This window comes from Styela clava, chromosome 3, assembly GCF_964204865.1.
Source record: "Styela clava chromosome 3, kaStyClav1.hap1.2, whole genome shotgun sequence".
NCBI lineage: Eukaryota > Metazoa > Chordata > Ascidiacea > Stolidobranchia > Styelidae > Styela > Styela clava.
Window position 1 is genome coordinate 19659732 of NC_135252.1, and position 26036 is coordinate 19685767.

General features: G+C 36.8%; 1 protein-coding gene and 1 non-coding gene across 4 annotated transcripts; one reads left to right on the forward strand and one right to left on the reverse strand.

Moving 5' to 3' along the window:
• Positions 1–334: 334 nt before the first annotated feature.
• LOC120342291 (uncharacterized) lies at positions 335–24871 on the reverse strand. Of its 3 annotated transcripts, none has more exons than XM_039411062.2 (20): positions 24699–24871; positions 24071–24165; positions 23545–23628; positions 22940–23042; positions 21906–22329; positions 20175–20255; positions 19650–19758; positions 19299–19384; positions 18677–18806; positions 17456–17568; positions 10817–10891; positions 10238–10371; positions 9964–10078; positions 8659–8825; positions 8197–8250; positions 7583–7880; positions 6486–6631; positions 5498–5632; positions 4463–4643; positions 335–3530 (listed from the first exon to the last, which is right to left on the reverse strand). In XM_039411062.2, the coding sequence occupies exons 2-20, from the start codon at positions 24139–24141 to the stop codon at positions 3238–3240; spliced, it is 2799 nt and encodes a 932-aa protein (XP_039266996.2). In that variant the 5' UTR covers positions 24142–24165; positions 24699–24871; the 3' UTR covers positions 335–3237. The 3 variants fall into 3 exon arrangements, 2 of the variants coding, with proteins under 2 accessions (XP_039266996.2, XP_077966818.1); XM_078110692.1 differs by lacking the exon at positions 24699–24871 and adding an exon at positions 24347–24481; XR_005569491.2 differs by lacking the exons at positions 335–3530; positions 6486–6631 and having other exon boundaries at positions 4505–4643.
• On the forward strand, positions 18420–18553 carry LOC120343593 (U4 spliceosomal RNA). The gene has a single exon (XR_005569653.2). It is a non-coding gene; the product is annotated as a U4 spliceosomal RNA (small nuclear RNA).
• Positions 24872–26036: the final 1165 nt, after the last annotated feature.

Consider the following 26036-nt stretch of genomic DNA (forward strand, 5'->3'; position numbering starts at 1 on the left):
TGTATACTGAAGATATATATACAGCTCAATCGGTGCAATAAATGAAAATAGATCCAGAAAAGTTAATTCTTTTTTAGATATAGTCAGTAGTGGGATTCAGCCGGTTCTACAGAACCGTCTCACGGAATTTTATGAGATCAGCGAACCGGTTAGCATTACTGAAAGAAGCATGACTTTTTGTAACAGAATCGGCTGAAAAATATGACATTTGTGCGATGGAACCGGCTGACAACAAATTTGAATCCCACTTCTGGATATAGTCGACTGCCGCTTTGGCATCGAGAAAAGCTTGCAACTTGCGTGAGTTTCGCTGAGTGTTTGCACACAAGAAATTTGAATTTCAACTTTATTTAAGGTGAATTACACCAAGGATCGACTCACGAAGCAGAATAGAAGAAATTATGCCAAACAGAAATTAATATAAGAACGAAATTCAAACTCAAAACTACGATATTGGGACATAATAATCGAGGACAAATTAGAAGAGTTAAAATTTTCAGGCTCGAAGTAAATGGAAATTCACATGAATTCTATGCCAGAAAGTAAAATAAACTTTAGGACGATTTTCAAAAATTACCAAAAACTATAAACGACATAAAAAACTTTTGACACAACGTTAATATAGAAAACTTTTCTAATAAAATTCTAAGATAAAACGTCATTAAAATATCATGATTTACTTTCGCTAAATTGGAATCTGAATTCATTTTCGTTTATTTCAATAGCAATGAAAACATTAAGCGATGGAAGGGTCAGTGAGATATGGGTGTTTAAACCCTGTTATTATCACACCACTAAAAGTTACCCCATCGTTTTGTTCAAGTTATACAATCGTTAGTATGTTGATAAGAGAAAGGTAAGAGTAATACCCTAACCTAAAATGAACAGATGAACAGAATCGAAGAAACAAATCGGGAAATTAGCGGTGCGGGCAATGATAAGATTTGATTGATTATATTTTCAATGTAAGCTTTACTCACAAAAAAGTACAGCAAGTGATTTCACTCCTAAATTATGTTGGAAATTAACTAATATTGAACAGCAGTCAGTGTCCGGATTACTTGAATTTAACTAACAGATAACTAATTGATGATCACTCAAATCGTACTCAAAATCAATACGAAAAATATGAAATTAATCAATGGATCTTTTTCACGAAGCCCCAACCAAAAAAAAAACCGCCACCGCCAAAAATAAGGAAATTATTAGTTATCAAGTTAGGGTTTGCGTTAGAGATGCAAATTGCGCTGAAATTCAAATCCTCAACTGGATAATTCTAATTTGTTATTTGGCTTTTCTTTTTTTTCCAAAACTCACATTTTTGTATTAGTGACGGGGGCTTTGCACAAAAGATCCTAATTAACTACTATGATAGGAAAAATTATTCCAAAGGTGCGTAAAGTGAAAATCAACGCTGTCAATAAAGTATGAAAACGAAGTTTTCGTACAAAGAATAAAATCAGTCACGAGAAGATCATAATAAAGTTGTCAGGAACGCTTAAAAATATTTGGCCAAACTTCAAATAAATAAGACTAAACAAAAAATAAAAATAAAATTTTGAAATTTGTTTTGGGTTTTTTCAAAAATATTCTGTATCTTAAACAAAAATGAACATAAAATAACGGCCAAACGGAACAGAAAAGTGAATAAATTGGAACAAAAACTAAAATAAAACACAACGTAGTATAGAGAGTAACTAGATTGTCAAATTAAAATGAAATTTACGGGCTAGATGGTGTTAGAATAATCTCCACATAAAATCGGCGTCTTGCCCAGAATAAAATTAGGTAAGGCGAATAAGATAGATACGAATGCCTTTAATTACATAGTAAGTAGCTTCTTATGAATTAGTGGCCAATTGTCAACAGTCTTAATTAAAGCAAGATGTAGAATTACGTCAAATAAGCAAACTTCCGTGGCAACTCAAGAACGGTCATTTAACTCTCTCGCCGCTCGTTAGTCCATATGGGATTCTCAACGCTATTAAGTCTAGCACATGGTAACCTACTGTTAATATCGCTCTTAACTGTTTATTGACGTAATGCCCTGATATGAGAGAAGCGATAAAACCTTCCAGCCGTGACGCAAAGTGCGAATCGTATAAATAGCGTGGATTTCAAAATCGCCTGTCAGACGTCTGAAAATGTCGACTCAGCTCAGACAAAAAATACTCCTTTATAATGACTTATTGTTGGTTTAGCATGTATTTTCAGTCATACTAACTATCCCTGATCATTCCTGGCGCTGTGTTGTTTTGATAAATATGATTTCGACTGCTCCATAGTTGGCAGAGGTATGGAGATTTTTTGTATGTAAAAAAAACGTAAAATTAATGGTAATTTTAACGCGTGAATGCGCGTATGAGATTGTTTACGTCGTTCTACGCGCATTTCCGTCGAAAAAATTTAATTTTTTTGCATTGGGGGTGGTCTGTGCAGTAATAATAAGAGCTGTGACGTCATCAGTATCGGTAATTTGACCTTGAACTTGACAATACTGTAAATACAATTGTGAATTTCAGAGTAATAACCATTTATGCTATAATAGTCGTTTCGGTATTGTTATGTTAGGAAAAACTTGACGAAAACGTTGAAGAAAAAACTAATTAATTAGGAATTAATTATTAACCCTCTACTGTACACAGAATATCTCAAAGTCCAATTTTTTTTTTAGAAATTTTTGAAATTTTTTTGCAAAATTTTTTTTTCGAGGAGTGTTTTTTAAAGATATATTGCTGAATAGAACTCTAGCAGACGCTTTTAAAAAGCCATGATTGAAGCTTAAGGGCTTAATGGTTGACAAAAAAAATAAGTTTGAAAATACCCATAAAATGGTCAGGGATTGGAGCGGTCGGAAGGTTAAGCAAATGAATAGTGGGGTTAATTAATCGGTGATCCTGAAGTATGCGTACCAAGACGGCGGAAACCGAAACGGATTATTCCTATTTTCCTTATTTTAGTTCTATTACAAGCCCGGGTACTAGCCAAGTGACTCCCGTAGTATTTGTACCTAAAATTGTGGCCTAACCTTAACTTGGTAGACATACTACGTTCCGGTCTCCGCCATCTTGGTGCGCATACTTTAGGAGTATCAATTAAGCTAATTACCATGTATCTCGAATAAATGATTGCTAATTCAGAAAATTTGATCGTTAATTCATGAATAGAAAAGGGTATGTAAACAGAATATATATGAGTATCCTACATTAAGTAAAAGAATCACTAATTTTTAGGAATTCAATTTATCATACTGACTGATTTATTTGATAACATTTTATATAGATCACTTATTTTCACTGCGCCATTTGGGGTTTGATTCTTGGATTGGCAAATCTGATTGGCTTCCCCAGCGGATGTCTTTTCCTCATCGACGTTTAAAGATTTCATCGTTATCGCAACCTCTTCGTCCACGTCTTTCGATTTCCCCGACGCTACGGTGATTTGCAATGCACACCATACAGCGGTTCTCGATTTCCGTGATGTGAGAGATAACGTTTCGAGACTGTCGGCTAAAACTTTTGTCATTTCATCTGGTGATATAAAAGCAAAGTTAGTTGGGAAGCTCGAGTTGTTGGGAAGATCGATAATGGTTGCCAAAATATGTAAGTCAGTGGTATATTGTGGTATGAATAAACTGTCTCACTCAGGGACTCAGGGTGTAGTTAAATTAGGTAGACAGTCAGTAAATCAGTAGTTTATTTTTACACAAACCGAAACAATTTCCATACATACAGAATTGGGTAAGATAAAAAAAAAAAAAGGGGGGAGGAAGGGAGGGTGAAGGGAGACGCGATAAGCTAGTGATGGTTATCGAGAAGCGTCGCCTATGAGAAAGTCTAACATTAAATTATACTGAGGAAAAAAGTCGAACATAAAATACTAACAAAAGCCGAATTTATGCTACATTTAATACTAAACGACCCGATATCTCAGTGTTGCCGGGAAGAACCGGAATGATTCACGTCCTCCTAAAAATAATATCTTCTCAGTGATCAGTGGTTTTAATACAGATCCACCAGGCAATCGTGTCTAATGATTGATATCGGCATTACAAAATAGGATCAGTATAATACTGTAGATATGCAACGATATTTAATACAACAAAATATAGGATATTTTGAGGCAGTAAGTCTGTATTGGAAGCTCATGCATAAAAGGATGGAATTTACATATTTATCCCAAGAGATAGGAAAGCCGATGAGACAGCTCAATATATATGGGATCAGTTAGCCAGTTATTTGTTTTCGGAAGCATGGACTTGATGGTGGCGGAACCGGCCAATGGCGACGTGAACCGGCCACCCTACAGGGGCGAGGAGTCTAGCAACCCTCTCGCACATGACTGCGAACCCCCGCTGGCCAATCAGAGGCGCGGAAACGAGCGTATTTCTAACGCTTAGCACGACGCGCAACACATCGCCGAGCCAATTATGAAAGCACAATTCCCCCAAAGTAAAACTCACCATTTTCTCCGTCCTGAGGGAGAACTGGTGATCCGGGAGTGCTATGTTTGGAATTGACTTCTTCTCTTCGTTTGGCTTCAACGTCTTTCAATGAAGTGTAGTGACGTTCGAGACAGTTTGAGATATTAGGATGTAGTGGGCCTTCGAGCAAATGTTCCATGCGATCGATCAGTGCCATTATCTACAAACAAATAACGATCAACGATGGATAAATAATAGGACACAGGGTGTATTGTTGCCAGTACAGTCGAAAGCCGTTAGTTCGGTTTGGCTTAACAATATCGAGACGATGGATCTCACCAAAGCCAGAAAAATCTAGGGTAAAAAAACAGCTCAATGTAAGAATTAGGAAAATGGTCTATTCCACTATTAATCACTTCTCCATTCAAAAAAACAACATAGTGCGGTTCACGTAATCGCTGTTCAGCTAAGTAACCGGACGAGAGGCTGTGGTTCGCCATATGATTAATCTGTCTTATGGACTTTTCTCTCCCCCGAGATAAATATGTAAATCTTATCCTATAAATTATTCAATAATAAAAAAGACATGGAAAATGGAAATTAAAAAATATCGAAGAATACGAAGACAGAACACAAAATTAAGTGACTTCATTGATAAAGATTGACTCATTACCAATATAGCGCATTTAATTATAGCCGCATCGCCGCTGTAGTTGGAGTTGGAGCCTTCATCAGTGGTCTTTTTCAAGAGTTTTCAAGGGTTCAAGGTCGAAAATTCCCACTTACCAAGTTAGACCGTTTCAGCTAGACGAAAACGCGGGTTTTTGGGAGTATTGAGGGTCTGAAAAGTGTTTCAAACTACGCAACGCAAGGTATAACACAGAAAAAGGCTTCAAAGATGCTATACGCCCCTGTTCGCATCATCCACAATCTGGCCCAAGAATACAACTCATAGTTAGGTCTCGTTTTCGAATGAATGCTTGCGTAGAGCTTTGCACCGCTCAATTACGCAATGCCTAAATGAAAAGAGTACTACATGGCGCAAAAGAGTTTTGGTCTTCTGACATTACTTACTCTTGAATGTTCTCTGAGTTGGTCCACGATCAATCTGTCAGCTTTCGATGGGTTAGGAGGGAGGCGTGGCACGGGTGTGTTGTTTGCACTCGTTACTCGTCGACCAGGAAAGTTACGCGCCAACTCTGATTCCGCCTGAAAGACAAGAGTATTTTCAAAATTTGTACAACAAACTTTTTAAGATTTTAGTATAGACATTTATCAAGATTCGATTCAAGCTAAAGACATTTGGAATCTTTGAAAAGAAACATTAGACATTGCACTTTATGTGCAGTACAAGTGTAGTGGTTATACAAATTAAACCCTCTCATTTTTATAGAATCTCAATAGCGTACGGAGGTCGTTGAGATAGTGATTGGGACTATACATACACTCCTATTCCTACTGATAAATTTGAAGTTCACTAGTAACAAAATCTTAAGTAAGAAAACTGCGAATACTGTCTGGTGGACGTCTTTTATCAGAAAACTTTAAGCGCGTATTCCATTGCGGCTATGAATCTGACTTTCTGAGCTTATTCTTATACTATCCGTCTGAAGTTTTTCGACCATCTTATACAGAACATATCATCAATTCCAGTTCACCTACGAGCGCTATACTTTAGCGCTAAATTACCCAAGGTTCAATAACGATACCGAACAGCAGGATTTTTGGTCCTATCGCAAATAGTAACTACTTAGTAAAAGGAAACGGGGTGTTAAGTCTACACAATTAACACTTGTACAACTTGTATGTGTCCTTTCCTCTACGCTATAACCAATTCCTATACCTATCCAGAGCACAACCTTAATTCTACCCTATTATATATATATATGCATACTTCAAGTATTTCACACTTGCCTCACGTCATAAGTTAACTGTAACCATTTGTCTAAATTCCATATCAATACTAACATAAAACAGTGTAGGAAACTAAGGAGACATCGCTTCATACACACAATGCGACCCAACTCGCTGGTATAAACTAAACATCACAATACATACGCACCATCTTTCTTTCTCTTTCAAGGCATCTGTACTGCTCATAACACTCTTCCATGCAAATATATAACTTATACTTTGGCACTGTTCTCTGCATTTGTAATAAAGCTGCCTGACGCTGAGGTGGAAACCGTATTGTACTCGGAGACATACCTGAATAAGAGTCTTACGACTATTACTACTTTGTATATCTGAATAACGAGAATCAAACTTTGTGAAGTTAAGGCTTTGTTGTTACATCGTTACATTGGCGTAACTGGTCATAAATCTTGGGTGACAAGTTCATGCCCACCACGTAATTCATGGTGTATCCAATTGAGTGGGCAATGTCGTACCGGAATAATTCTGATCCTTACAAAAATAGTAGCTCAATGAATATCAGTAAATGATTGTACATTCAGGCTCCAAGAAGAAGATTCTACAGGGTGTCCATAGATTCTCCTTACAATTTCAATTTTGGTACGAAGTCAGTTCTCAATATATTTTAACCAGGTTTGTTGTTTTTAATCAGTAATTGTTCAAATATTTTTACCTCATTTACCGTAATACATCTGTGAGGACCAAAACAACACACGGTATTGATAAATTCCATTTGCAATTTTAAACAATTTTAAGACTTTATGGACACTTTACATTAAAATCAAGTTATTAAGAAAATTTCAAATATATCTTTACGACTCGAAGGGTGTTTTGTATTTGTGATGAACCTTTCAGTCTTAGCACATGCTGTATTTATCTGTGGGCAGAGTTAGTGTATGCAACATTTATGTTTTATAAAACTCAATGAACAATGAAATTTGGAATGGAGTCGAATGAGTGGAAAGTTTGCCAATTTGCACCGTTGTTACGGTTTTTTATCAATTTTTATTCACATTTCATTGCAAAGTCAACCAAACTATGCATTTCTTATAAAATTTCTTATGAGCTCTTTAACAACTTCGTTTGGTATAAGTTACTAGAAAACAGTGAATTATGCGCAGAAAGTTATTGTCGTAACTTGAATCAAAAAGTTTTAACATTAAAGTTCTTGATTAATATTGAAATAACAGGAGTTGTGAGAGATGGATTGCCCGTTATCGGGTCTACAACACCTGCAGTACATACCTGGTATAGGAATCGGATTCCCCATTTTATCAACCGGTAACATCGTCCAGCCTTTGTCAGTGAAGACAGGAAGAAAATTAGCTGCCATTGGTGAGTAAGACAAGGCCGAGTTGGGAGAACACATGACTGGTCTTGTGAGGGCCATACTTGGAGTGAGTGAGAGTCTCTGGTAAGGTGAAAACGGCATCGGGAGACTGTTGGCAGGGCTAACAGGGACAAAGTTAGCGCTGACTGCTGGAGACGGCGGTAATGTGGGGTTCGGTAATGATGATTTTGTGGCTTGTATGTTGGATGTGTCCTAAAATATAGAATGAGTGTGGTAATACCGCAATGACAAAAATGGTTTATTTCCATTATTAACTTAAATAAAAGCAAAAAAACGCATAAATACCGACTTCTTTCGTTACATGCAACAACTCTGTTACACACAATAAAAAATATTGCTAACTCCCTACATTAAAGCGGCTACTTGCCCAACGTCTAGTTTAGAGTGGCAATACACTGTACACAACACCGTATATACTCAGTCAACAACAAGTTGAATCAACTAGGTTGAACAATATTGCTTATAGAAGGTAGAGACTACCGACTTTCAAAACAAAATAATATTTGACCTGCGTCATCATTTTATTCGACGGACTTTCTCGTTGTTCTGCTGCTATTTCAACCTAAACAATAACAATTATATAAGTGAACTATAACACTGTTTAATATATTAAAATTGTTTATCGAATTGTGTAGATAAATAAAACAGAAAATGATACGGTATTGGGTTGTGGTTATCGTGTTCTTATAATCATCTAAATTCTAAATATTGTATGTTCGATATCGGGGTCGCGCTCACTGAAAAATATACCCAAGATCATCGACACAACTGGAGTGAGAAACGGTACAGCAAGGTGGAAATAAATTCGCCATTAGAAGCCAAATAGCTACCCATATATGGAAAAAACAAAGGTCGTTGTTAGTCAAAGGATAGAAAAAACTTCGTAAAAGCCTCAAATAAGTCCCTTAAATAACATACAGCAATAATCGGTGCATATCTGATATATCTCTTCGGAAAAGAAATTAATTACCTCAGTCGCAGAAGTAATTGAACCGTTTTCCGTACAACCGTTAGATAATATTGGTTGGAATGATACTTTCTGAGCTGATAATTCAACTTCGCTGAGAGACGACGGTGGTGAAAAAAGATCCGACGCTGACAAGAGAGAATCTTGAGTCAAACTTGGCAGTACTGTACCTGGATTGAGAAAAATGGTTGAATATTTTGGATGTTTTTACACAATGTTGGTTGTTTAACTTTTGATTAGATGGCTTAACTACCGAAGCCTCGCTCATCAATAATAACAGTGCTTCAACAATCAAGTTCCTCAAACTTGCTAATGTTCATTTAGATATTTGAACCTTGGGTGTCGCTGCTTCATAACCAGCTTGATAACCGCGGCTTCTATGTGTATTTAATATTATTCGTCTGAACATTGCATGCTATTTTTTTACTGGTTCGAAAAAATAAACTTGACTATGACAATGTTTGTAAGCGCTTATTCGAAAAAACACTCGTAAACTAAGCATAGATAATTCCGTAATGACAAAGTAATAGTTGTAATCTCCTTACATTATATGTAAAGAGTAGGAATTTCACCTAAGCCGTCAATCGAATTACTTCGGATGCCCACTATCACATAAAAAATTCAAACCGATAGTACTTGACAAAAACACAACATATTTTACTTTTTTAACTTCCTATAGCAAAAGCACAAAAATGCTAAGAAACAAATAGTTGGCGTCACCAATGCTATTTTATCCGAAGTTGGGAACTTTGACGATATAGTTATTTGATCTTCGTGCCCACATATTGCTCTCTTGTTATTTATGTAAAGTTTGTTTGTTTTGCCCTGCCATATTTTCAGGAAAATTGGGCATTTAGATGCCACTGCTATCGTTGCGAATAAATTGCGAATAATTGCACTTTATCGCGCCACTCTTGAAGCGACCCAATAACTTTCGTTTACTGCAGAAGTTACTGTAGGATTGCTTGTCAGTCAAGAAACGCGATATTCGGCAAGTTTATTTCTAAACCTTGGCAGCGACGAAACTTGCACTTGTTACGCATATTAATATGCTCTATCGATCCTGCCCAGACTCAAAGAGTATATGTGTATATCGTATTTAGGCATGTACAATACCGTGTTACAACATGAACTGCATGGAACTGGTTCAAGTCAATTTTTTGAGGTAATATATTAAATTCACTCAATATCAGACGCGATCGACTACTCGAGACCTGGCGATCGACGTGATGGCCACATCTGCCATATATGAAGTCTATAACCAAAACATATCCTAAAAAATATTTATGAATGTTTACGCTATCTTACTTGGAGATTGCTGGTAGTTTGATTCCGCAAAACTGTTTTTATTGGTTGAAGGATTGCTCGCAAAACCAGCGTCGCTTCCTGGCGTACTAGGTTTACTCCATGGTGAAGGCAGATGCTATAAACACAGATACTCTTTCATTATTTATTACAATCATTATATTTTACAATAATCACGTATATCCCAATATAATTTAATTGATTTCAATAAACTTTCCAAAAACTTGTTTTGTTTCGATGAGATATGAGGTACAATTTAAATTTGTACGTTACTTACGTGTAAAGAAAGCTTTGCGTCTAACTGTGATTGGATTGGTTGAAACGCGTGCTTGCTTCCACTCCTCATAACTTGATTGGCTGTTGCCATAACAGCGGGAGAAGTTGGGTATAACGATGGATGCATCGGGAAATCTGAATTGCCGTTTACGTTAGTATAATGGCATAGCGTTGATATACAATGAAAAAAGAATAACAATGGTATCTGAATCTGATCTAAATCGCCATTCAATTGGCCACTTCCATTGAGGGTATTTCTTAAACTTACAGTATATAGAATTAGACAAGGAAACATATTGATGTGCATTCAATCAAACTTGCTGCTGTGAAAAATTAAATTTTATTTAACAAGGATATTTTTTCTGGGTCTTTTGTGAGTTTTTTCAAATAAATAAGAAGATGAAGTAATATTTTAAAATCAAAACCACATAAAAAATGTGGCCTCTTAAATAGGCTTTTTGGTAGATTTTGGTGCTGGGTTACGATACAAATTTATATAATTATAATCAATACCCAAACTATTGAGGTATTTTGTCGTCTTTGAGAGTTTGAGAAAACTGAAATATGAAGATAAATATACCTGGATGAATCATTTTCTTTGGCGTCGTGAGTTGCTTAGACGGATCCAAACTTCTCAGGTGAAGTAGTTCGGCGTCTACAAGAAAAAATATAAGTTACTTGACGACTGGTCAAAAGCACAGTTTGAAGAAAGGAAAGAAATATATATGTAAAAACAGGCGCTCCAGAAGTGTGCGTTCCAATATGGAGGTAACTAATTTTGTTCGCCTATTTTTCATCAAGTTGTAAAGGAACCGAAACCGATGGGCAGGGGGATATTTGTTTGGCTAAAACAAACAGTTCCAAGCTCGCAATAGAACAAAAATAAGGAAAATTGGAATAAAATTATGTCCTATCCTAGCCTGGTACACACACTACGGAAGTACCCAAAAACATTCTACCTTTCTACGACACGCCCTCAAATATTATTAACCTTATTCGATTAATTGGAGTATTACAAGTTTGATAAAAAGTTACATTCATTGCAAATGGATTTTTAACGACAGCACTACTACAGTTACTAATTACAATACTAATTGCTACAACAATACTAATTTACCCAGTGGCACATCTACGTAAAATGGCACCCATTACAAAGTTTATAACGCACCTCCTCGATCGTTGACTGGCAATTTTTAACAATTGTTGTTGAATTGAGATATTCGTGCGTTATTATTTGGTTATAAAAATACTAGTTTAAATCATTTCCAAATTTAAATTATTTTATTGAAACATTTTAGGGTTAAAATTGTCGGCTCTTTGTAGCCCTATTCAAACGGCGCCTACGAGCCATGGCTGCCATACCCCAGATCAGAGGTCCGGAAATACGGGGTCGCGGGTCGCAGAACAATTTGAATTTACCATAAATATAAGCATCGCGTTTGTGTACCGAATTTAGCCATAACAACTATATAAAACTCTAATTATAATTATGGATTTTCCCGCGAGTTTGGACTTCCTTATTTACTGCTGTAACATTGGCCAATCAGCATAAGTGCAGAATTTGACGTAACAATAAACGTTTTAAATTTAGGTTGATATTAAATTTAAAAATAAAAGTGATGTTATTCAAGTAACGTATTTCTTACTTTTAGCCTACTGCGATTTTGTAGTTGTCAATTTTGAAAACCCGATCTCACATAAATGTAAAAATGCCTGTAAAAGCTTTTCCTGCAATGTCGGGGTATTCAGATAGCAGTATTGCCCAAAAGATTGCAAAAGTAGCTACCCTATAAATCGCAAAGACTCTTTTCAACTCAATATTGTTTGAAATATCAATCAACTAAAGATGTTATTAGGACATTGTCCGTCTTTTGCGTCACGTTTCTGCGGACGGGTAGTAACCTTTCCGCAGACCGGCGATGGGCCGCGGCCGGTGGTTGCCGACCACTGATTTAGTCATTCAGCTGAGTTTCATGGCTGTGAATATTACCTCGTTTTGTCGGTGTTTGAGAGTTATTTGTTAGATTTTAGTTGTGTTTCGGTAAATATAAGTCCTAAACTCGCAAAACCATTCTTAAAATAAGTACCAATAATTTTGCAAAGGTAGAGTGTAAAGAGAAAGAATTCAAGAGATCAAAAGTCGGGGAAACATTCGTTACTTAGTTGTTCGCATTGTTATATCCTACTACGTAGACTTTAGGTTCTCAAAGTGCTCCGTACGGAGCCTCAGGATTCCGTTAAAGACACTTAGGGCCTCCGCGAGCTATTCGTTTACTTAAAAACTGTCCCCGACCCACTGCCCGACCTCCCTCAACTTCCCTATCCTCGACTCACTGCCCAATTTTCTTCAACCTTCCTATCCTCAACCCACTACGCTATCTGCCTATCCTCAACCCACTGCCCTATCTCCCTCAACCTTTCTCTTCTCGACCCACTACTCTATCTCCCTCAACCTTTCTTTTCTTCACCCACTGCCCTATCTGCCAGAACTTACCTATCATTGACCTACGGCGCCATACTATTCAGTACCTGACCTAACGGCGCTCTATTCACGACCCGATTGCCATACTGAACTTCACTATCTTACGACCAACTTCTATGGGTTATACTGGTCGTGTATGCCAATGAAATGATTCAATCGTACGTCGACAAAACATGATTGACGGCATTCGTAAATGTACGCTGGAAATCCCAAATGGTAAACAATAACCATAATTGGCAGTTCAAAAATGTTTTACTAATTGGGCTACTGATGGTTTCTTGGTGGGAATGACAGTTTTCTAAATTTTAACAAGCCGTTTTACGCCCTTAATAATTGGCCATGTCGTGAGTCTTGTGACAATATGATGTTGATCCGAAATAAGCAATAGTGCTCTGGTCCGTATAAAGTTTTTTTCTTCAACATTTTATAGTAAAAGGCATGCCAAAGATTACGTACAAACTGCGTCCTTTTCAACTTCAATAGGTTGCAGATAAAACAAGCTCAATTTTAGGACTATACGCGGGATTAAAGGGCAGTTGGCAACGCTAGCTACGACCAGGGATGGCCATTTCCGAATACTAAACTATTCCGAATACATTCTAAAATAATGTTTTCGAATCTGGAATTCCGAATACATTCTAAAATCGAAAATAACACATTTTGTTTTAGTTTATTAAAACCCAGTAAATTAGGAAATAAGCTTCAATAGAAATATCAGAATAAAGCAACAAACCAACAGTATATGTACATAAAGTAATTGATAGTTTATAGCTATCAATAAAAAATAATAGCAACTTGTGACACAGTCAGTTTATTGAAATGATTCACTTTGTACAAATGACCATATGAAAAGATAGCCAAGGAGTTGTCTGACGCTTTCTATCATTGGTACCATGATATTACGATAATAGTCAAGTCTATTGACAAAAATACTACTTGTATTCAGATAATTGTGTATATTTTCTGTGAGTAATCAAATTTATTGGCGATACAGGCAACAGAAACAAGCAACAACAATCCAAAATCCATTATGCCTTTAAAAATTCTAATATTTAAGCTCAGAGTATTCTACTACCTACCAGTATATTTGTATATTAATTTATGTGAACCATATAGTTATGTCTGAAATTAGTAGAGGATAGATGACCACCACTGCCAGCCGCGCAGCCAGGATTTTCGAAATCGGAAATTCCCATTGCCGCCCACTGCGATTCCGCGCTGGTTAAAAGAGCCGTCTTTTCAGCCTATAATGATCATCCTGTCACGTAAATCATTCAATCCATGACAACTACGAGATTCTAAAATATCTTTATATATTAATTTAATGTGTCCAACGTAACTCGCGGTTGCTTCTTCTTACGTCAAAAAAAAAACATTATTTGGTCCACAGCAATCTGTGACCTAAAAGTACGAGATAAACTGCCTGATGTATCCAATTTTAATACGTATTTTTGCAATCTTGCCAACTCGGTATCGCCGTTAGAAAAATCTCAAATAATGATATAAAATCCTTTTAAGTGTAGTGTATAATTTATTTCATACAATGAATATACATATAAAGTTTTGCAGTAAATTAAAAATACATATTCATCGCCGCGATTATCCCACCTGTTAAAAGAGTCGACTTTTACAACAAATAATATAACAGCGAATATATATTTTTCTGGTGTGCAAAGTGATGAATTCGTGACCGATACGGGCATATTTAAAATGTCTTGCTTCATTAATTTAATTGTCTTCAATTTAACCTGCGGTTGCGTCGACAAAATAAAATCCTCACCACTCTTATATACCATTGTAATCCGCGATCATAAGAATAAAAACGTGTGGTAAACTGCCCGATTAAATAATGTTCAGATCCGTATTGTCGAATTCGGCAAATATTTAAATGTACTTGTTAACAGTGACTCCGCTCAATCGAAATCGAAATGCTGATTATTTTTAGATAAAACCGTTCGAAAAATCCATAAATCTGCTGTAACATCTCAGAGTAATATTTTTTTCATCACAATAAAATTGATTGAATATACTTTAGATTAATTATATTATATACATCCTCACAACCCGGGAAAAAGTCGCGTTTCAAACCTTGTATAATGTTAACACGAAAATATTCGACGGCAATTTAAAGTAATGAATAATCAGGCAAATCCCGCCCTCAATTCGTGACGATGTGTTTCTAAACGCCCGACTAGACATAATGTGTACGGGAGGCCCACGAAATTTTGCAGTTTTCACTGTCTAGAAAAGCGTTTTATAAATTTCCGCGGGCCTCAATAAAACTGATACTGTTTGCGGTTTTATTTTCAGTATTTTAAATTGCCGCTTCTCAATCAAAAAGTTGCGTTGTCTTTAGAAACTAGCCGCCGATGAACGTATTCACCAGATTCACAATTCCGTGCGCGTACAAAAATAAAATAATTGTCATCGTTATCGAGGAACAAATTTGTGGAAAATTTTCGTTTTAGAGAAAATAACACAAACGTAAAGGTGTTTACGGCCTAAATAACACGTTACGCTGATGAGTGATGAAAACAATCACGCGCAAGTTTCTATCGAGAATGTTTTCATTCAACGGAGAAACGTCTTGGAAGCGGCGTCGAAAATGTGTGACGTCACACAAATATCCGATATTCTTATGAACGCTAATTCCGATATTCGAATGACGAGATATTCGAATACATTCGAATACTTTATTCGAATTGGCCATCCCTGGGCCCTACGACAAAACATTTCATGGCTTAAAATAGTTTGGAAGGGATTACACTCACTGAGCGACTTATGTTTTTGACTTTTCAGCCTTCTCAGTCACGTAAAAGAAATTTTTATATACAACAGAATATGACAGAACATTTGTTGAAAAAGATCAAGCGTGCAAATATTTGATTATTTCCCCATAGTTTTGCCTCGCACGGAAATACATGTGACATTGAATGAGTTTCTGAAAATGAACTCAGATATGTCGACATCGAATGGCCTGTTTTTTTTTGCCTGTTAAAATTTATAAAACAGTGACTCCAAACCCGATGGCATCAGTAGCCTAATTAGTAGCACATTTTTAAGCCACTAATTATGGTTATTGATTACCAATTGGAATTCCAGCCTACATTTACGAATGCCGCCAATCATGTTTTGTCGACGTACATTTGAGTCATCTCATTGGCATACTTGACCAGTATAACACATGGAAATTGGTCGCAAGATAGCAAAGTTTATTTTGACGATCGAGTCGGCATTATAGCGCCGTTAGGTTAGGTACTGAGTAGTATAGCGCCGTGGGTCGAAGATAAGTAGGTTGAGGGAGGTCGGACAGTGGGTCGAGGGTGGTAAGTTTGAAGCAGATAGTGCAGTGGATTGAGGATATGAAAGTTGAGAGAGATAGGGTAACGAGTCGAGGTTGAGGTTGAAGGGGATAAGAAGGTTGGGGAAAGTAAACTAGTGGGTCGAAGATAGGAAGGTTGAGGGATATAGAGCGGTAGGTCGAGGATAGGAAGGTGAGGGAGGTGGAGCAGTTGGCCAAGGCGAGGGGGACAGGGCAGTGGGTCGAGGATAGGAAAGTGGAGGGAAATAGGGCAGTGGGTCGAGGATAGGAAAGTGGAGGGAGATAGGGCAGTGGGTCGAGGATTTGAGTTGGGATGACTGTATAACAGCACTGGCTCTGAAGTCTAAACCAGAGGTCGGCAAACTTCTGTCGTTCGCGGGCCAAAATTAAAGGTTATTTCGACACCACCGTTGTCAAATTTTATTAGTGACGTTAATGCTTCTTCACAGATACAAAATTAACCAAGTCAGTTTTTGAGCGAACGAATAGCTCGCGGAGCCCTGAGATCAACGCCCGACAAAGAACTCATCTTCTCACCCTCATCGGATAGAAATACATCACTCAAACCATACATATAAGCGGGATAACAGCGAATAATGTATAAAGATTGGTTTCACGTGTATTCTTATAAATGATGATTGACGTCCTCAATGTGTTGTTTGTTCCAACGAACAAACGTTCCTTATGTTCTTACCAACAAAAGCTTGAAAGCAGCGATATTAAAACGCCATCTTACAGCAAAGCATCCAAAATTCATTAAAAAACCAATACATTTTTTCCCGCCTATCAGCGTTTTCATACATAAAATACAATTACAGATCAAGGCTAGAGGTAGAAAAATATCTTCGAGTTGCCGTCTCCCAAATTAAACCTCGATTTGATATGTTCTTATAGCTTAAGCTTATAATTTGCATTAGTCATAATAAACGCTATTATTCACAATTTTATGTGATAAGTTTCATATAATTTGTGCAAGAAAAATGCTAGCGTCGACAATAGTCTAAAAATCGATAACTAATTACATGTTAACCAAATGCTTGGGTCGCGAGAAGTTAGAAAAAAAAATTTGGGGTCGCCCTAAAAAGTAGTTGCGGACCCCTGCCCTAGATATGTCACTGAATTTACCCATGCATTATGCTTCCTCTGTTAGCGAATATGGTTACCGCGCAAAAGTACCGGTGGCTGGGTAAATACTATTTATACAGTAGTGAACTTACTGTTATTATTATTCCATTGAATATACGACAATAGCGGAGAAGGCGTTCCGTTGCCGATACCAAGTTCACAATATTTTGGCTAAGAATTGGTTTGAAAATTAGCAAATTGGGTTCTCGCGGAAATGTAACGGTCCCGGTGAAGATGGGGCCATCAACATTCATTCACATTATGATAAAAATATACAACTCTGAACTTACTGTTATTATTGTTCCATTGCATTTGCGACATTAACGGTGGAGGCGTTCCATTGCCGATACCAAGTTCACGAAACTTCGCTTGAATCATCTGTTCTTGTGTGGTGGTCATGTTACTTGAAAAATTAAATAGAATTTAATTTATGCGGTCCCCAATTCCGTTTTATCTCTCTCTATATATTAAGACTTATTTTAACTTCTTATGTCCCTTTAAAACAGTGATTCTCAAACAATGGACGATTTGATCTTGCCCGCTCTATTTTCAATATCTATGCAATACTTTATTTTGGATACGGATTCATTTTTACGTTCCATATATACGTATTTGCAACATGTTTTTTGAATAAAACATACTTTCGACTTACTATCTGTTATATTTATAGCTTATTGTTAGCTAGTTTTTCTTGAGGTCGGTCGCGAGACTTGGCAGATTTTAAAAGAGTACTCGGCTTGAAAAGTTTTGAGTACCACTGCTTTAAATAAATTCAATATAACGACAGATTATGGATACGAAAAGTGGATAACAGTTATGAAACAATGAAGAACGACATTTCTGGACATCATTGGTCGGTTAAGGTGTCCTCCGCCATGAAAATCTGAAACTGGTTAGGGTATATCAGATATATCAAAAAAGAGATGAAAACCGGTAAGACTATTTGATCACACGGTTAACCACGGTTTCTCGTGTGGTTACCATTCCATGTCGGATAGGAGAATAGTTGGCACTTCAAAAGTGTTTGTACCAATTTGGAGGTAACCAATTTTGTTTGCCTACTTTACATTAAGTTATATAAGGAAAATCGGAATTTTTCGGATCAATCGGATCAATTTCCAGAAACTTACAAGAAAGATAGTATTCATCTCGGACATGATCGATAAAAAAAATTAGGATCATTTTATTTGGACTCAACCACAAATGGTAGAATATATAACAGATGCAATAACAGATTTTTTTCCTTATGCCGTCAGCTTTGCGCGGTGGCAGTAACCAATGAGGTTTATCCGAGGTGCGATTATTGCTAGTTGAAAACTATTAGCAATACCCCGCCGCGGTGACGCAAAAACGTCGCTTGTGGCAATTTCTGATGGGTCCTGTGGAACTTAAATCTATTGTCCTAAGCCAAAGCAGAGTAGTCGAAATGCAACTCTATTTTGATCAAGAATTATCACACATCCATTTCGTTACAAACGAAATTACGAAGTTATTAGAACAGACGGACTTACTTCTGGATGGCAGACATCATAACGGCGGCTTGTTCATTGGTTAGCTGGTGTGGGTGTGTCTCAGGTGTGGAATGATAAACCATTGGTGACGTCATGTTAGTCTGATACATTCCAAATACTGACGAAGGATCTGCATAAGAATTGTAAGAAGTTAATCAGTTATCGATTTGGCGATTATATTTTATTTAATGCAGCAACGAATAAACCCAATTTTGACATCATTTGCGAAACACATTGATTTCAGAATCAAATGATATACCGCAGGATGGTCCATACCCTGGCACGCGGCGCAGAACAATTTTACCATACACTACTAAACCATTGGAAGATATTTGTATTTATTGGAAGAATATGTTTTAACTGAGGATGGAATCCCGAGATTTAAACGCCTTACCTAATCCCGATGTCGAGAATAATATTTAATAACATTTTTAAACTCGCAGTAATTTGATCAGTTTTGGAGTTTCCCGACTGCGACCCGCAGGACATATTCAAAATATTTTGCGGCTCTTCAATCTCGCAACCTAGGATCACCCCGATATACAGTAATGCACTAAATCGGGCGAATATTATTTAAAAATATTGACAAACTAATTAGCATTCATTAGTTACGCGGTCTTACCTGATTCAGAATTTCCTCCGCCGTTCCAGCCGTTCTTTTGCGAAAAGTTTCCGAGTGCGCTCTGATTGGCTTGATCAAGACTCTGCCTGTAGTAAATATAACGGGAAATTAAAATTTTGAGGTTTAAGTAATGAGTAAATACGAAACGAGAATATCGGTCGGAGACCAAAGACTTATCGATCGAAACTGCGGTTTCAAACAAATGTGTGAATCCAGGCCCAATCAGTTATCTATTTCTAAACCAAACTCGAACAGCTAACTGGACGAGAGATCATGTGATTCGCAGTATGTTGGGGCCGATTTGAAAACTTTTCTTTTTCCTATGAAATATTCGGAAATCCTGTCTTTTACCTGTATTTTAGAAACTCCTCCGCGAACATACAGTTTTGTTGAAGCGGCATGCCGTTTCCAGTCATTTGCTGTCTTAATTGTGCTTGTGCCATGTAGTCGTCCAATCCATCTGTGATGTTTACAAGAAAGTACAATATAAACTTGATATTACATTAGTAAAACTATTGCTATTCTAGAACAGAGGTGGGCAAGGATTTTGGACCCGGGGTCATGAAATTTGCCCATCTAGATATGCGGGCCATGTAAGAGTGATGTAAAAGTTACATTTTATGAACAACATTTACAGTGATATCAAAAGCAAACGTGAAAAACATAAGCCTCGTGCCGAAATGAATTTAATTGAAAATTCAACGAATTCCTTGAGTTATTTTTAGCTAAAACATCAAATTTTGGTTTTAGTTTGGTTGTGGCAGCATCAGGCAGGCCAGATTGTAATACCCAACGGGCCGGATTTAGCTTGCGGGCTGTAGTTTGCCTATGTCAGTTCTAGAATAAAAAATCCCCAAAAATCTTCAAGTAAACTACCTGCAGCCAACGCTATCAGTTTGCGAAACGTCTCGCCATCAAGAGGGCTGCTGTTGTTGCTCGGTTGTGGAATATCTGCACCTGGAAGAAGAGCAAATTGTCAATAAAATATGTCAGCTATACAGCAGTAATGTGAAATAACGCGACGATTATTGTTTTTTTTCACGCTTGGAATAGACAAATTCTAATACAAGTAATATACCTGAAATAATAAGAAGACGTACAACATCACTAAAAATACGCCACTCGTGGACCGTGGCTACCACGCATTGCATGAATTCGTATGACAAAGATTCGCAACATTTGAAATTACTTGGATATTCTGCTAAAAGAAGCTGCATCTTGTTTTCTATTCATAGTTTTTTAATAAGGTCATCGGGGAAGCATAATAATAAGATAACAAAGAACGAAATATAATGAATAAAAAGTTTTCCAGCAACTGCGACCCATACTTTTCACTTGTGCTGACTTGCATTGTGATCAGAAATTGCTGCTTTACTTATGAATTCCAGATTAGTGTCACATTTACAAAAGCTGCATTGCGCAAAACACTGGCCCTTTAAGTTTCGTTTGATGCACCCGAATTCTTTCTCATAATCACCACAGTAAATGTTTTTGCGTTTACTTATTTTCTCCCTTATGAAGTTATCTAAACTAAATTTAAAGTTATAATTAACCGGTATATTTGTGTTTTGTTTAAAGCACTGATTCTCGACTGGTTATAGAGTCGAGATTGACACGCGCTTAAATGCTTGGGGAAAAGACAGTCGCTCAGAACGTCAGAAAACGGAATCAGTAGGCTAGTGCTACACCTCTCAAATAATTCTACTAGTCAACTGCAAACATCTCATTCACTAACTGAATTTTAATTCAAGTTACACCAACTAATCTTTGTCGATAAGCTGTAGTTTTATCATTATGACAATTAATTTGCTGTTATTACGTCATATATGCGCGTAGCAATGAATGCGGTTCTACTATCATTTCTAGTAAATCAATCATTCATATTGACCAATCTAAGTGCCCGTAATAAGAACATATAACTCTAAAATAAAACAAAAGGACAATAAGGACACATGTCAAAAATAACGACATTTCTTAGAAATAAAGACATGACCTTCGGAATAAGTACAAATCTTAGAAATAAGGACGTTATGGCAGCCCTGCTTATAGCAGTGGTTTTAAACCACCGGTCCTCGGCAACCTTCCTGTCGGTCCGGCGAATATATTCCAATATCATATCTGAATTGCAAAATGCAAGACATTGATGGTCTGCCAATTTATTTTGTGAGTTTTAACTCCTATAGATGCGTGAATCAAACTTGGTTGGAGGTCCTACGCCCATTTCGAGCACTGAACGGCTGGATGTTTCGTTAAGTCCAATGAATTTCATTAGATTTGCGTTCAACACGTATGATATCAAAAAGACAGCAGTAAATTTATCATTAAACTCAATTGTCCAATTTTGAATTGAATACTTTTGTAGTAATGGAAATTGTGAGACGCATTTTTGATTACTGCAATTATATACTAAAACTATACTATACTAAAGACATATTGACAATTAAAGTCTTTAAATCACAAGGAAATCGATAATCGGGGAAACATCCATTACATCAGATTAATTATGTATTGTGTTTTCGACAATTTATGTTGATTTTGAAGGTTCACCGGTTCGCAAACTAAAAAGAGTTAAGAACCACTGCCGTATACTAAGTAACTGCTACTTACTCAAACCCGATGTTGTATCAACGTTCGTCATTGGTCTTTCAAAACCTGGGTATTCTTTTGTATGGAGGTCTAATATTGACGCATCTGGGAAATTCGGCAACAAAGTACTTGTACCCAAACGATTGAAACCCTCCGCGGATCCGTTTTGAAACCCTAAGGCAGCCATGTCGGACGGTAAACTTCCATTTCTCGCCATCGGTGATTTCATGTTCGCGTTTTGGTATTGAGAACTTGACGAACATTTTGTCGGTGAAGAATAATTCATAGACTTGGTTGGTGATAGCAATAGGTCGTTCGTGTTTGCGCCTATGTTACTATACGAAGTCAAATCTGAAGCATTTCTTCGCAGTTGACCTAAGTAACCATCTCCACACGCAAAAGCGTCTTGCGAGGTTGGCTTAGGTGACTTCAAAGTTGTAAGCTTCTGAAATACGGATGTATGCGTAATAACCATTAGTTACCAATAGAGAAAAGGAATTGACAATAAAAAAAAGAAGGAAAAAGTAAATTACACTAATACTTCGGCTGCTACAGAAGTATGTATACCAATATAGCGGTAACTAATTTTGTTCGCCTACTTTACATAAAGTTGTGAAAGGGACTGAAACCTATGGACAGGGGGTATGTTCACTTGGCTAACACAGACAGTCCTCTAACTCGTAATAGAACTGAAATAAGGAAAATCGGAATAAAATTATAGCCTAACCCTAACCTGGTACACATACTTCGGGAGTACCATATTTGGTGCTAATTGCCCATAAGAAAAAATTAATCATTAGCGCATATTTAGAATAAAAATACGGTAGCTTTGCGATGTGTTTCAAAAAACAGTTTGCCCAAAAGACACTATTTCATATATAAATCGAGTCTTATAAATAAGATTAAAGTACGTCAAAATTATTTTCTAAAATGCCGAAAAGGTTGAATGAAAAGAGGACGGAATTGAAATAAAAATTATTACAAAATCATACCCCAGTGACACAAAACAACTTCTATTATCTTATTTTTTCAACAACAATATTTCGTGATCAAACCTCTTGATTTATGTTTCTATTTGCAGAATAACTGTGGGCTGGAGGAGGCTTCTGTGACTTTGTGACTGGATTTCTCCAACAAAATTGTTGTGAAGAATCATTTCTGAAATGCAAAGTTGGTTTCCTGGAAATCGTACGTAAGTAGTAACGACAGTATAATATTAGAAATTTATAAATTAATAATAAACTAATCAAGTATTTTAATATTTAAAAAATTAGAACGATTGGAAGGAAGACATGTAGCCTATATGTGAAACTCGCGCCTGTCGGCCTAAGTCTATTCAAACACAAAGCTTTGACCAAGCTTCTTTCTACAGCAGCTTGGTTTGAGCTGCGCCAATTAGACGCGCCTAGGTTCAGAAACCTGAGATGTAGAACAGCATAATTTAAAAACAACGTACATCATGAATTTTTTTTCGTTTTCGGAATATAGTTTCAAATATACGAACTTAATCTCAGTGACATTTCATACGTCATTTATTCGCTTATACCCAGTCGTTCATGAACTGCATTCTTTACTCGCCGTCTTTACCGCATATTATGTAATTAACAAAAGACTATATTCTCACTTTAGATTTTCAAAATCATATTTTTAAGTCAATAACCTTGTTTTTGTAGGACTTTCCGATGTTTCTCCCAAAATACTTGCTACGAGGTCTTGGAGGTCACTTTTGTCAGGATTACTGTTACTAAACGGACATGAATAACAATTATTTCAAATGATTAGATTGACATTTATACAAAAAGATCAAATTTTGGCGTTTTATAGCAGTAATATCACAGCAAAAGCGAAATCATGAAATCGTTCGGAAAGAGCTGTAAATGCTTCCCTAATATTGCCTGGTAGAGTGTCTGAAGTAAACGCATATACGTTACCAATTACCGCATTGTTCTGGCAAACCTGAATTTAAAGTTTTAGAAACTTTCCTGATTTTCTGTCCCGTTTTTTTGATCATGGTGGCATTCTAAGTAAATTATCTATCTTATCTATTGAACTCAACACTCAAGATTTGAAACTGTTTTATGTGGTTATGAATACGATACTGACAAATAAGACCCCGAAAACAAAACAGTTTGTTTTGTAGTTTTGAACATGATGAAAAAAAATATCAAAAAATAACCATATCTTACCCAGATTGGACATCATTTGGAGTTTCATCTGTTGCAGTCGACCATCGAGAATAGCCTGGTGCCGCATCCATATTGAATTCTGCCGTTCAGTAAATCTGCAACAAAGGCTTAATACTTGACCGTCGTTCACAATACGTTGGACAATATATGCCAGTATAGTTCATATAAATTTATCGCTGATTTTTCATAAGTGCTAATTAATAATTGATAAAGTCCGACCAGTGAATATTATAAAACGATAATTACGACTTTAGCTAAAGTTTGCTAATCTCATACCGCGTATTTATTTTATATTTACACTAGTAGTGTAATTGTCAGTCTTGGCTTTACTTGCAGTCACTGTACCGGACTCTGAATTTACCCGTTCACGGGCAAAGTCTACTAGGGTATCCCGCGAAGTTTATGGCGGTCTGCAAGAATTGAATAAATCGAGGTTTATAAGCTTATGCAAATATATTATAAACTTGGTTTTACTATCCGTAACAAGTTAGGCAGTAGGCCTGCTGCTGTTTCGACAGTTGGTAGCCTACTGCTTTGATGGAATTAAAAAAAAATACAGCTAACGTTACCAGTACTTTACTACAGTACTACAGTTTGATTTTCACTATAAGACAGAGTTATATCTCACCGTAAATATAGGAAGTATCCAAGTTGCGTGAACGCATATCCACACAATCTCTTTTCAAGTTGACGAACAGAAACAGAAAACAAAAATAATTAAAACTAACTTTGAATTGAAAGTCCCAAGCGCGCGCTGACGTCTGCAGTTGTTTAACGCGGTTCAACGGGTCGAGTTCATTGAGGTGGTCGAGTTCAAGGGCCGGCAACCAACTTGCCTAATGTTAAACAGGTTCATGGACCCCATCTTGTGCCATATTGGGAAAACGCGAAACAATGGAGTCTTATGGGAAATTTTTGTCGTGTTGTTGTATCGAATCCAATGAGTCAGCTGTTATAAGGGCTAGAATAAAGCCGAAGGGTGGATTTTGAACTTCAAGCTATATGCTACCTAAATATATAACGCAATTCAAAAAAAAAAACTATCTAATGCGTTAAATTTGGCCACAAACACAACGTAGAACCATTTTTGGTCATCTTTTTGGAAACTTTTATAGTGATACGCCGATTTGACGGAGTATAATGCCACCGCAACAATCCTACAACGTCATTTGGTCTTCTAGCGCAGCTCGGAGCTGAGCAGGCGGGCATTATGGAGCTTGACAGGCGAGAAAATGTTGACCCGAAAATAGAAACGGCCATTGAAGCGAATTTGAGTCCCGAGGTAATTTCGACGAATAACTACAACTGTCCATCTGTGACATCACAAAGAACGCCATTGTCAAATGGTCAATTATGACGAGAGAATGGTCAACTTACTTCGGAAGCAACTCGAAACCGGCATACTTGTATTTAAAGACAATTTAATGTACTATAAATGCAATTTGGCAAACATGAAAGTATATCACCATGTTCGCCTAAGCTTCTACTTCAAAACGCGACCTTCAAAATCTTTCTATCTAAAATATTAATGAAAATAATAGATATGTTTCAATAATTGTGTGAAAACTTCCCATAAGGCGCCGTGTTATATGACCGAGAACAATTGGTACAAGATGGCGTCCATTGTCTGAGCGTTGCCTCGCTTGTATTATATATACGCTTTGGTCGAGTTCATCTTCGAGGTCAAGACATTGAAGCCAAATTATGACGCCTAATTGACGCCACCCTGATTGGCATATTGTTGTTATCGCTGCCACGTTTAAAAACAGTGGCGTTCAAACGGATCCTGGAAAGTATTTGGGTCAGTCATCAGCACATTCAGTGGCAAGTCTCACTAAATTAAAAAAAATTATTAAAGTCTTGCTAATCATTCATCCTATCATCATACAGCTCGATTTCTATGTCGTGGGAAATAAACCTCTCAGACCGAATTAAAAAAATAATATCAAAAACCATTGGCTTGAAG

What these genes read in the sequence shown, in the direction of transcription:
- LOC120342291 (XM_039411062.2), bottom strand. Translation starts at nt 24,141, where the DNA reads ATGGATGCGGCACCAGGCTATTCTCGATGGTCGACTGCAACAGATGAA. An exon ending in ACGCAAAGCTTTCTTTACAC is followed by an intron (nt 10,079 to 10,237) that starts GTAAGTAACGTA and finishes CTGTGTTTATAG; the next exon opens with CATCTGCCTTCACCATGGAG. An exon ending in CGAATAAAATGATGACGCAG is followed by an intron (nt 7,881 to 8,196) that starts GTCAAATATTAT and finishes TCTATATTTTAG; the next exon opens with GACACATCCAACATACAAGC.